Raw genomic sequence first — 13036 nt, 5'->3', positions numbered from 1 at the left:
TCACGTTTAAAAATAAATAAAAAATTAAATATATTTACACTGCAGGTGCTCTACTATTCATGAGCCTTCAGTGAATATTTTAAATTTTGGAGAAAGGCTCATCCCTCTTAAAGCACCTTCAATATATATTTTAAGATTCAGAGAATATGAAAAAATTACATTTTCCTATTGTGATGTGACAATTGAGACAACTTTTCCAAACCCTAAAGGCTCATACATGCTAAGGCAGGCACCTTCTCCATAAATGATCCCTTATGTTCCTTTTCAACATTATGTTTTAATATACATCTCCAACAAATCAAGATTCATCATTTAACGCACTGTATCAGGTGCCACCGTAAAATCTTGCGGAGATTCATTGTCAAGTACCGAAATTTCATAATAACGAGCATTAATATGAACAGTGGAAAATGGCCATCTACCTGAAATAAAAAGCCTCAACTCATTCGGATTAGTTTCAACTAAACAATCATACTCAACATTTAATGGAAGTTTAACCACCGCACGAGCACCACAACTATGTCTAACTATGCCAGATTACATATATCATGTCGCCGCCCCAATAAGGCAATAACAATGCAACTCTAACACGATGTTTATTTGAAATTTTTAGAAATATTATAGATAACTTTATTGAAATTGACAACTGTAACTCCAATTATAAATTTAAGAAATTGGATAAGCAACAAATCATTATACCTAATCAGCAAATGAAGTGTCCAAATTGATCTTCTAATTTGGCTTACCCAAAAACATAACATAAGAATAAAAGGATGGTCACTATGTCCCCTCCTTTTTACTCTAACTTTATCTCCTTTATACATATTTACTTTTTGTTTTAACCTCACAGTAGTTTCATCAAAAAACTGAGAGAAAGATAAGCAAGAACAATGAAAATGAAAGGGAAATTATACAAGAAAAGAGATTACGATGTTGAAACTGATTTTATTCTGAAGACACGAAAGAGATCTCACATTTACTTTTTTGTTTCAATTGTGTTGTTTACAAGCTGGAAAATAATGTTGAAGGCACATAAGAGATCATTTATTGAGAAGGTGCCTTAGCATGTATGAGTCCTTAGGATTTGGAAAAGCTGCCTCAATCATCACATCAATGCGGGAAAATGTATTTTTTTTTCCTTTTTCAGATTCTCTAAATCTCAAAATATACATTAAAAGTGCTTTAGGGGATGAGCATTTCTCCAAAATTTAAAAATATCCACTGAAGGCTCATGTGTAATAGAACACCTTCAATATAAATACATTTAACGAGCCATTTACTTTAAACGTGAAAGTCGCACACTGAAGATGCTCTACCAGGCATACGTTTTCACAATTTAGGTTATGAAATTTCTAACAAACCCATTTGTTAGATTTGTCCCTAAAGGACACCATTTCGATAAAAAAATTGTTGTCATATATAGACTTGGAGATCACTGTGACTCCATTATCTCTGTTCTAAAAAAAGTTGTTAAGAGGATTAATTACCGTACTATCACATCCCAGTAACTAAGTTGAATTCAATTACCGTCTATTCAAATGTAATATGTACTTGTACACCAGAACCTACCTTTTAAGTATTATTTTCATATATTCGCCCACGCGACTTGCTAGATGCTCATCAATGAAGTTTTCTAGTAGCCCTTCGTGCAAAACTTTGGAGATAAGAAGTTAAAAATTCACAAATAGTCAATTTTCACCGCTGTACTAGAAAAATGGCTACTGGAGTTTCAACTTCTACAAATGAAATTCCAATTACCCTTGTAGAAGTTACAAGTTGAAACTCCAACACAGTGACTATTTTTCAATTACAGAATTGAAGCCCACGCTATTACTAACGTGTGTGTGTTTTTTTTTTGGGGGGGGGGGAGGGACCCACAAGTTCAGACTAATTACATCTACAACGAAGAAACAGAAGCACTTTTCTAACTTTGTACATAATATACACTGGTGTCAGTCAGGTCAACTTCATTACATAATGATTCAGAAATGGAAGATTCAAACCCCTTGAGGTATGAAGCAATTTCATGAGAGGGAATGGTCATTATACATTCCTTTTATGGGGGAAAAGAGAAGCTAATTTAAATAAAAAAATGAAACAAAATAAAGAAAAGGGCCCAACTACAACAACCATTTGAACTAAATAAGAGAAGATAGAAAATCAAAACCATGGTTTAAAGAAACTTAGTATCTATGGCAAAACTGGAAACTGTATCTCAGTGTTTTGAAATGCATGGCAAATGCAAAGGCAAGTTGCCATAAATCACAAACAACAGAAACTTCTATTCTGATATTCCCTACACTTTGAGCACCTGGCGTATCCAGGGAAGAACTTTACATGCAATGGACACCGTAACATTACCAGTCTTCGTTGCAACAGCAGAGACAGACAAGTCGCCATGTTAAGCTCAAGCTGAATCCAGCATTATCCCCGGTCTACACCTGCTGCAAAGATTAGAAGCTCCCAATGAGACACAAGCTGCTGGCACAAAACAGACATTTGCTTTATCAAGTGATCTCATGTTGACTTCGGGTCTTACTGTTTCTATTTTTTCTTCAGGAGGAAACATTCAAGGAGTGCAAAACAAATCAATAATAATAGTAGTTCACTAGAAGAACCTAGCTACAATATTCTACACCCTTGATACACATTCCCAGCTCTTGAAGCAACTCAACAAGTAAGAAAGGTAAGCTGCCATTGCCAGGTAATTCATAAATGAAATGACAAGGTCATGAGAAAAATCATGCATGGAGCTACAAGCATTCAGACTAAAGTACTTCCCTAATATGTCTTCAAAGAATCAGTGCAACTCTGACTAGAAAGAGATAGCTGCGGCAATAGTTCATTTGTTCGCCGTGTTTCCAAAACAACAGTTTGAAATAAACTAGGTTAAATACACCCTAACTCAACCGGGAAACCTTGCTATTGGAAATCAGAAGTTTTGACTTCAAGGAATACGTTTAGCTCTTTTGAGGGAAGTGCAAACAAAAGCAACGTCGTACTGCATTAAATCTGGAACCATTGCTGACACTACCGGTGCATCATTTCCAAGTTTCATGTTTTAATTTACTCTTCTAACGATGTATGTCGGATAAAACGGAAAGTAATCAGGTCAGGTCTCCATATGACCATATTCTTTTACGATTAAGACTCTACAGTTCAATTCAACTTCTTCAAAATAGCCCAGAAATTCTTGTACTTTTGGTATTTAAAGTGATAGACTTGATACTCCACATTTTTATGGATTAAATTCTTTATTTCACTGCAGCTCAGCAAGATCTTTCCAAAAGAATATTGCACTTCCCCTAAGTTATCAATAAATGTTTGGTTCAAGAAAAGTGAAAGAAGATCTTACCTGTACATCTCTTCAAGGAACCATTTCCATTCATGGAAATTGGTCCAAGCCGCCTCCTCTCTGGACCCAAAGACAAAATCTGTTGTATCCTTTCTGGCCAGACAGAGTTTAGTCTCCGAGCAAAATCCTCAACCTCCCTGATTTGGAGATTCAAATCAAGTTAGTAATCACATATCTTACCATGGGAATAGTTAAAGGAAACTTGCACCGTCCAGACGATAGCAGCCCATGCTAAGACAAATATGGATGCATCTTTCTGTAATAGATGGTAATCGTAGTACTACACACACAGCCAGACTAGAACAAGCCCCTTACTTAAAAACAGAATTCAGATGGAACTTCTACATTTCTCAAGGACAAATAATAAGAAATGACCACTGCTACATAATTAAAGATTTATCAGTTGTTATCCATGCACCATAACACGTGGATGAGATGATAGTTCCATGTTGATAAAATAAATTCATATAATATAATAGGTAAGCAGATTCCAGCTAGAAGAATGCAAGCATTATAATGTTGATTTAACTTGCGGTTAGCACAATGTTTAGGAAAGACTACCAGAATATGAAACCAAGAAAGAAGTTAGTGCCAGTAAGGATTGTACGAAGGAAGCAGGTCAAACAAATGAAGTAGAGAAAATTCATGGGATACACAAAAGAGAGATAGATTGTCATAGGTGTACCCAATATTAGACCCAGTTTTAGAATCTAGAGTTTTGTGCCGGGGACCTATTTCACAGAAAAAAAGTCAAAAACTCCCCAAAAAGCTTGGAATGTTACGTGCATGACAGGGTTAAGCTAACCTTTAAGCCACGCATTATCAGCTTTTCGTGAACAAAAAAGAGTGGTATAGTACCCGTAGGGAACTAGTTTTCCCTTTACCCAAATAAGCATACCAAAATCTATCAAAAAAGAGAGAATGAGGAACATACACATAAACTACTCACAATATAACACCAGAAATGCAGTCTTTCCATATAGTCGGGATAACAATCTTGCCATATAGTCAGGATAACAAAACTATCTCTAGAACACTAATATAAGATAAACAAACCTGTCAATTTCTTCCTTCCTTGCTGGATCTAACTCATCATCCATATCAAAGTCATCAAAGTCGAGTTTAGATGAAAACATTGCAGATGGTGAGATTTGCAGCTTAGAATTTCTACTTGGAGAAGATCCATCGCTGATGTCACCATTTAGGTAGCCAGATGGAACACAATTAGCTTCCTAAGTACCAGCAAGGATCATATCAAAACAAATAAAATATAGTTACAAGAAACACATTCTCCTCTCTTACACACATGCGAGCAGAAAAAATAATACAAAGAAACAGAAAAGAACCTAAAGTCCATGAGATTCCAACCTTATTATAGTTTCCAGCTCCATTATTTGAAGAAGAATTTCTAGCTTGTTCTTTTCTCCCTCGAGTTTTCTTTTTATTTTTTGCTACTCTTACACCCTTTGAGTCTGCAAAAAATAGAACCATGATACAATTAAAAGAAGGAACTTGTCACACACAAGACAAGAACAAGGTTCTCAAAACAATAAAGATTGGTTAAGAATCTTCCATTTCAGATAGGGGCTTGTAGAAACGAGACGTATACAGTTCTACATGGATTGAATAGCTAACCTACTCATGTGCATGTACTAATGACAAAGTCAAGTCTTTAAGACAAAGATAGATTCCAGTATTATAAGGTCCAGTGACCATAGAGACTACAGATATAATGATAATGCAGCAAAACATATCTCCTTATTGATAAGAGAACTTATGCAGTAAAGCATTTTTTATTTTTTTATTTTTTTTTAAACTGGTAATGTTTATGCAGCAATGCATTTATTAAGAGCACAACAATGACGGATGCCCCCGATCATCGTTTCGGCAAACTAAAGATAGAAGCTATGATACGCAACTCCATTAACAAAGTTGTGCATTCCGGAACGTACTCTTAACCTTTCCATCAAAAATACATCAAACCACTATATTTAGCCAGAAAAATAATGTAGTTGTCAAAAGAATCCACCCCCCAAAAAGGTAACTAAAGGTAGAAGTCCATAAACAAGGTTACATAACGAAGCCAGGAAACTGCAATACAGCTTCATCTAGTCATTGGCAATATATATAGAAATTAAAGTATGTAAATAGTTCAATTATCTTATTTATATAATATGTAGAAGTTAGAGCAACTCTACACAACAAATGAGGGTGTAAATGAAGTCCACAACTATACCTTGATCTCCACTATTTATGAATGACAAAAGATCATCAACTGATCTTTCGTCTACGCGCTGCTCTTCTTCTACCTCAACATTCTGGAAAATGTAAATGAAGAGGAGTTAACCATTAATGAATTAATGCAGAATGAGAGAGATGCATATACAATCACGTAATAATTACATCAGTTCAAGTAAATATGACTTGCGAATAAAACGTGAGATAAATGTCAAAGCACCTTTAGTTTCTTTCTCTCATTTAATTCTTTCCTTTTTCTTGCATAGAGTCGATTTAGAAGACGGATGCGTGGATCATCCGTCATATTTCTCAAAGGCTCCAACTTCTCCTCCTGACGAAATACCATTTCAATGTAAGAACAACCATAATATGGAGGTAGAAGGCTATCAGAGTTCTCTACTAGTGAGACAGACCTCTGTTAGATCATCAGGCAAATGGAAAGTTTCACGTATTTCCTCAGGAGTTTTGCCTTCAATCACCCGAGCAAGAGCACGGCTCGTAAGGTCAACCACAGGCCTTAGCTGAAGGCTGTCAGCAGCAGAAGCCAAATCACATAACATCTTGGTATCTAACCGGACGAACTTCTCATCAAATGTCTTGCGCTCCTAGGTACGTAAACGACAACTGTTACGCTTAGGAAAGCAAATGATTGTACATCCCTATTACATAACATACTGAGCGCTGATTGTGCTTCATTTGTGGGTGTGTTGGGGTGGGGTTTTTTTTTTTGGGGGGCAGGGGGGGGGGGGGGGGGGCATTGTTTACAAAGAAGCAAGAAAGAGACCTTATTAGAACGGCCAGGAACTTGATGGAACCGACAAAAATCCAGTAATAACCCTAAGTTAACAGGATTGACTCGTTCAGGAAGTTCTATTGCACAATTTTTCGAGGATCCCAAGCCGTTTTGAACTTCCCTGAATATCACAGGGCAAAATATGGCAACCTCTTGCTCCACTTGTTGGATTGAACCATCAGCAGTTTGGAGCCAGATGTATGACTTCATCTGTACAGAATAACCGCAACGCAAATTTAGAAGTGGATATTGGAAAAGGTCAAACTGATTGGAACATATAATATGGCGAGCAAGCAATAAAAATCTATGCCCACACCTTGGATGTCACACTACATTCCCATGCAAAAAAGGATTTTGGCCATTATCCAAAAGATTCAACAGTTTCTATAAATTAATAATTTGTACCCTGACGAGTAATAGCCCATAATAGCAACTACAATCATGCCATATCAGTTCTCAAGCAGGATCATATAACGCTTACAACATTTCAGGGCTATGGTCTATATGACGTAGAAGCAACACGCCATCATTAAATAAGAAGCACCTAACTCTTCCATGCAGTATGCATCGTTAAATTTAAGATAAGTCAAAAAAAGTAGTATATAGCTTAGCCAGTTCATCTTAACACAAAAAAACTGCTATTCCCAAATCATGGCATCTCATAACACCTTAAGTGAATGCAACTCAAAACCTGACCGAGCAACTGATACAAGACAGCCTTAAAGGGGAATGGGCTTGGATGAGGATAAAAGGAATAAATGTTTTTTTTTTTTATAACCAGTTCGGATTCATGCCGGGACGTTCAACTACAGAAGCCATCCATCTTATGAGAAGGATGGTGGAAATATAGGGAGAGGAAGAGGGACTTACACATGGTGTTCATCGACCTAGAAAAGGCTTATGACAAAGTTCCAAGACAGATCCTATGGAAATGCTTGGAGGCTAAAAGTGTACCTGTGGCGTACATTAGGGTGATCAAGGACATGTATGAGGGAGCCAAAACCAGGGTGAGGACAGTAGGAGGAGACTCGAGCACTTTCCGGTTGTGATGGGGTTGCAACTCTTAGTTTTTATTTTCCTTGGTGATGGATGGATTGACACGGCTCAAGGTGAGGTGCCATGGTGTATGCTTTTCGCGGACGACATAGTCCCGATTGACGAGACTCGTAGCGGAGTTAACGCTATTTGGAGTGTTGGAGACATGGAGTCTAAAGGGTTTACCTGAGTAGGACCAAGACAGAGTACTTGGAGTGTAAGTTCGATGAAGCACCTCGGGAGAGTGACTTGGAAGTAAGGCTTGGTTGAAGTTTCAAGTACCTTGGGTCTATTGTGCAAGGCGGCGGGGAGATTGACGATGATGTCACACATCGTATTGGGGGGGGTGGATGAAATGGAGGCTTGCTTCCGAGTGCTATGTGACAGAAATGTGCCACCCCAAAACTTAAGGGCAGGTTTACAAAGTAGTGGTTAGGCCGACTATGCGTACATGGGGCGGAGTGTTTTAAGATCTCTCACGTTGAAAAGATGAAAGTTGCCGAGATGAGAATGTTGAGATGGATGTGTGGCCACGCAGTAGGAGTGACGATTAGGAATGAGGATATTCGGGATAAGGTGGGGGTGGCCTCGGTGGAAGACAAGATGCGAGAAGCGAGATTGAGATGGTTTGGGCATGTGAAGAGGAGAGACACGAGATGCCCCGGTGCGGAGGTGTGAGAATGGATGGTTTCGGACGAGGTACGAAGAAGTATTGGGAGAGGTAATTAGACACGACATGGCGCAACTAGCCGAGGACATGACCTTAGATAGGAGGGTTTGGAGGACCCAAATTAAGGTAGAGGCTAGTAGATAGTCTCGTTATCCGTTCTTATTAGTAGTCGCATTATTGCAATATAATTTTTTTCAGGTTCGATTTCGTTATTATCGTTATTTCCTATGCTTTGATTATCTGTGTTCTCTTTCCGATTTCGCTATTATCCGTTATTTCTGTGTTGTGATTATCCCGTGTTATCGTGTCTTGCTTGCATTATTTCTTCCATATCGCTTTGAATCTCTATTCGAATCTCTTAACCTTATCTTACTTTTTATGCTTTTATTCGTTTCCGAGGTCTTTCTGTCCTACCTTGGTAGGAGTAAGGTCTGCGTACACTCTACCCTCCCCAGACCCCACGATGTGGGATTTCACTGGGTTGTTGTTGTTGTTGTTGTTGGTGTCGGGGTCAACTTGGGCGCACCTCGACTAATTCCACGGGATACTTGCCACCTCCCACCAGCAACAAGTACCAAGTAACTCTGTCCACCAAGGCTAGAACACATGGAAAAAAATCATCTAGTCTTTTTGTCTCTGCTGGGAATTGAACCTGAGACCTCATAGTGCTCAACCCACTTCATTGACCACTAGGCCACACCCTTGGGTGCAGAATAAAAGTTAAAGAGTGTCCAAAATTCACATAGATCATAACCAAGTAGCCTTTTTTACTAGATAAATACGCCCAAGAATTTCTGTCATACCTCTGGTTTGACGATCGCCATAGGACCTCCCGACATTAGCTGATCAATCTGACAAAACTGTTTATGGGCCTTCTCAGAATTAAGGTACAAATAAAGGTTCGATCTTAAAAGTACCGATGTAATGAACAAGACAGAAGCTTTAATTTCTTCAGAAGACAAGCATCAGTAACAGACAGCAAACTCTCGTAAGTAAACCTCTCCGTATTCCAACGAGACATGCACCTTCAAGGAGATGGTTTCATCAGTAGTATATTCTTCTCATAGAAAAAGCTCAGCAGGTTAAGTAAATTAGTAAACATTAATTAAAAAACCCCATATGAATCTAAATAGGAGATAAGTTAGTTCATTTCCATTTGTTGTCTATGCGAATCCCAACAAGGGTTTTACTTATATATTTATTTTCTTTCCTTACATCATGTTAATTCCCCTGCAACAATAATCCATAGTATTCATTCCCACAGGAAATTCCAATCAGAACAAGACGAAACCGTTCACCGCCCTCTTGTATCTTTCCCCAAAAGAAGTGGAGAAAATTAGAAAGTAGGAAGAAAAAAATAATAAACAATCCCTAAAAATGAAATTTAACAGAGGGGTATCACAAAACCTACAATTTTCACTTAATTGCTACCCCCATGTGTATAAGTTCATCAACATTTCTCAATTTAAACCCAATGCATGGCACGAGTTAATACCAAGAATCAAGAAGTGATATAAATGAACACCCACCAATTAAAAAACCCAAATTAAACCAACTCAATTTTTTACACAAAATTAAAACCAACACAACGACAAAGAACCAATCTTGAGCATAAAAAAAGATTCTTACCAACTAATCACAGAGGTCAATAAAATCGTTTTCTCTGAAAGAAGTAATTAAATTCAGAATATGAAAAGGGTGAAAAATAGAAAAAGAAAGGATACCTCAAGAAACAATGTAGAGTTGGAGAACAAACAACAAGAGAAACAGGTGGGGTTTTAAACTAGCAAGAAAAGGGAAGAAGGGGTTTTTTTTTTTTCCTGTTTTTTTGGCTCGACATTTAGGTTGTTTCTCCTTTTTGTCCTTTTTTCCTTCCCTGGTAGGAGGGAGGATTAGTTTCTGTGGATTGTTTATCTGGTATAACAGGTGTTGTTAGTTGGTTCATTTCCATCTTTTTGCCTATGTGAATCCAATTAAAAGTCTTACACTTCTATCTTTACTTGCTTTCCTTTCTTTATCAACCCCTAGCATTCATTCCCAAATAGCGTCCAAGAACAAGTTCCAAACAGCTCACCGCTTCCCGTCCCTTTCCCCAAAAAGAAGTGAGGAAAATTAAAAAGTAGAAAAGGAAAAGAAAAAAAAAAAAAAAAAAAAGACAATCCCCAAAAATGAAATTTAAGAGAGGTACCCAAAAACCTCAAAATTTTCACTTCAATTGCTACCTCCATGTGTATAAGCTCATCAACATTTCTCCATTTAAACCCAATGAATGACACAAGATAATACCAAGAATTTACACGAAATTAAAACCAACAGACCGATAAAGAACCAATCTTGAGCATAAAAAAAAAGGTTGTTATCAACTAATAATAGTATCCAAAAACCTCAAAATTTTCACTTCAATTGCTACCCCAATGTGTATAAGCTCATCAACATTTCTCCATTTAAACACAATGAATGACACAAGTTAATACCAAGAATCAAGAAGTGATAAAAATGAACACCCACCAATTAAACCAACTCAATTTTTTACACAAAATTAAAACCAACACAACGACAAAGAACCAATCTTGAGCATAAAAAAAGATTCTTACCAACTAATCACAGAGGTAAATAAAATCGTTTTCTCTGAAAGAAGTAATTAAATTCAGAATATGAAAAAGGTGAAAAATAGAAAAAGAAAGGATACCTCAAGAAACAATGTAGAGTTGGAGAACAAACAACTAGAGAAATAGGTGGGGTTTTAAACTAGTAAGAAAAGGGAAGAAGGGGTTTTTTTTCCCTGTTTTTTTTGGCTCGACGTTTAGGTTGTTTCTCTTTTTTTGTCCTTTTTTGCTTCCCTGGTAGGAGGGAGGATTAGTTTCTGTGGATTGTTTATCTGGTATAACAGGTGTTGTTAGTTGGTTCATTTCCATCTTTTTGCCCATGTGAATACAATTAAAAGTCTTACACTTCTATCTTTACTTGCTTTCCTTTCTTTATCAACCCCTAGTATTCATTCCCAAATGGCGTCCAAGAACAAGTTCCAAACCGCCCGCCGCTTCCTGTCTCTTTCCCCAAAAAGAAGTGAGGAAAATTAAAAAGTAGAAAAGGAAAAGAAATAGACAATCCCCAAAAATGAAATTTAAGAGAGGTATCACAAAACCTCAAAAATTTTCACTTCGATTGCTACCTCCATGTGTATAAGCTCATCAACATTTCTCAATTTAAACCCAATAAGTAACACAAGTTAATACCAAGAATTTACATGAAATTAAAACCAACAGACCAATAAAGAACCCATCTTGAGCATAAAAAAAGGTTGTTATCAACTAATCATAGAGGTACTCAAAATTTTCACTTCAATTGATACCTCCATGTGTATAAGCTCATCAACATTTCTCCATTTAATCCCAATGAATGACACAAGTTAACACCAAGAATCATAAAGTGATATAAATTAACACCCACCAATTAAAAAACCCAATTAAACCAACTCAACTTTTTACAAGAAACTAAAACCAGACCGATAACGAACCAATCTTCAGCATAAAAAAAGGTTGTTATCGACTAATCATAGAGGTATCCAAAACCTCAAAATTTTCATTTCAATTGCTACCCCCCATGTGTATAAGCTCATCAACATTTCTCAATTTAAACCCAATGAATGAAACAAGTTAAAACCAACAGACCGATAGAGAACCAATCTTGAGCATAAAAAAAAGGTTATTATCAACTAATCATAGAGGTATCCAAAAACCTTAAAATTTTCACTTCAATTGCTGCCCCAATGTGTATAAGCTCATCAGCATTTCTCCATTTAAACCCAATGAATGACCCAAGTTAACACCAAGAATCAAGAAGTGATAAAAATGAACACCCACCAATTAGAAAGAAAAAAAAAAAAAAACACCCAATTAAACCAACTCAATTTTTTTACACAAAACTAAAACCAACACACCGACAAAGAAACAATCTTGAGCATAAAAAAAGATTCTTGTCAACTAATCACATAGGTAAATTAATTCTTTTTTCTCTTGACAGAAGTAATAAAAAGGTGAAAAACAGAAAAAGAAAGGATACCTGAATGTAGGCGCAGAAATAATATAAGAGTTGGAGAAAAAAACCCAGAGAAATAATAGGTAGGGTTTTAAAGTAGCAAGAAAAGGGAAGAAGGGATTTATTTCTTTTTTTGGCTCGACGTTTAGGTTTTTTTTTTTTTTTTTTTTTTTTTTCCCTTCCCTGATAGGAGGGAGATTAGTTTCTGTGGTTTCTATATTGGTATTGGTAACAGATAACAGGTGTTGTTATTTGGCACGTGAGAGTGAATGGTAGTTTACCAGATTCACACGGTTAGGGCTCTCTTTCTCTCAACGACAATGGTGGCTGCTGGGTTTATGAAGGAGGAGCCTAGCTTACTACTTCTATTTTATTCTTAGATTAAATTAATGTTATGTACCCGCTTTGTTTTTTTGTTTTTATACAGGATAGAATAAGGTGAGGCTTTGGAGAGACTAGAATCATCCACTTAAACCTATTCTTTTATCACTCCATTTTTTTTTTTTCAACAGTCGTTTTAGAGTTTCTATAAATTTTGGGGGTCGTTTGGTATAGTTTTGGGCAAAAATTTAGTATTGTCTTATTTCTTGTTTGATTATTAATTTTGAGATAAGTTATATCATGATTTTAGAAAAAGTATCGGGAGATAAATTATTCCTACCGAATTATAGCACTAAGATTAGTTGACCCTGAATACAATAACCAAAATGACAAAAATACTCTTCAGGTCCCTCGAACCCCTATTCTAGTATTTCTTCTGTCTCAAAAAGATTGTCTTAGTTTGACTTGACATGAAGTTTAAGAAATAAAAGATACTTTTGAAATGTGTGGGCCAAAGCAAGCCTTAAATATTTGTGTGATGTAAATCATCTCATAAAGTTAAATTGTTTCTAAATATAGAAATGTA

The 13036-nt window shown here is 36.6% G+C and overlaps 1 protein-coding gene across 3 annotated transcripts; it reads right to left on the bottom strand.

Annotated features, from left to right (window-relative positions):
• Positions 1 to 1908: 1908 nt before the first annotated feature.
• On the bottom strand, positions 1909 to 12519 carry LOC132056536 (SKP1-like protein 21). Of its 3 annotated transcripts, none has more exons than XM_059448780.1 (10): positions 12154 to 12519; positions 8895 to 9116; positions 6378 to 6596; positions 6007 to 6198; positions 5814 to 5924; positions 5592 to 5673; positions 4724 to 4827; positions 4412 to 4587; positions 3356 to 3492; positions 1909 to 2444 (listed from the first exon to the last, which is right to left on the bottom strand). In XM_059448780.1, exons 2-10 carry the CDS (start codon positions 8928 to 8930, stop codon positions 2425 to 2427), a joined length of 1077 nt encoding a protein of 358 aa, XP_059304763.1. In that variant the 5' UTR covers positions 8931 to 9116; positions 12154 to 12519; the 3' UTR covers positions 1909 to 2424. The 3 variants fall into 3 exon arrangements, with proteins under 3 accessions (XP_059304763.1, XP_059304765.1, XP_059304764.1); XM_059448782.1 differs by having other exon boundaries at positions 1909 to 2441; XM_059448781.1 differs by having other exon boundaries at positions 8895 to 8951.
• Between the last annotated feature and the right edge of the window lie 517 nt (positions 12520 to 13036).

Source organism: Lycium ferocissimum, chromosome 5 (genome assembly GCF_029784015.1).
Source record: "Lycium ferocissimum isolate CSIRO_LF1 chromosome 5, AGI_CSIRO_Lferr_CH_V1, whole genome shotgun sequence".
Lineage (NCBI taxonomy): Eukaryota > Viridiplantae > Streptophyta > Magnoliopsida > Solanales > Solanaceae > Lycium > Lycium ferocissimum.
This window is presented reverse-complemented; position numbering and strand designations above follow the sequence as displayed.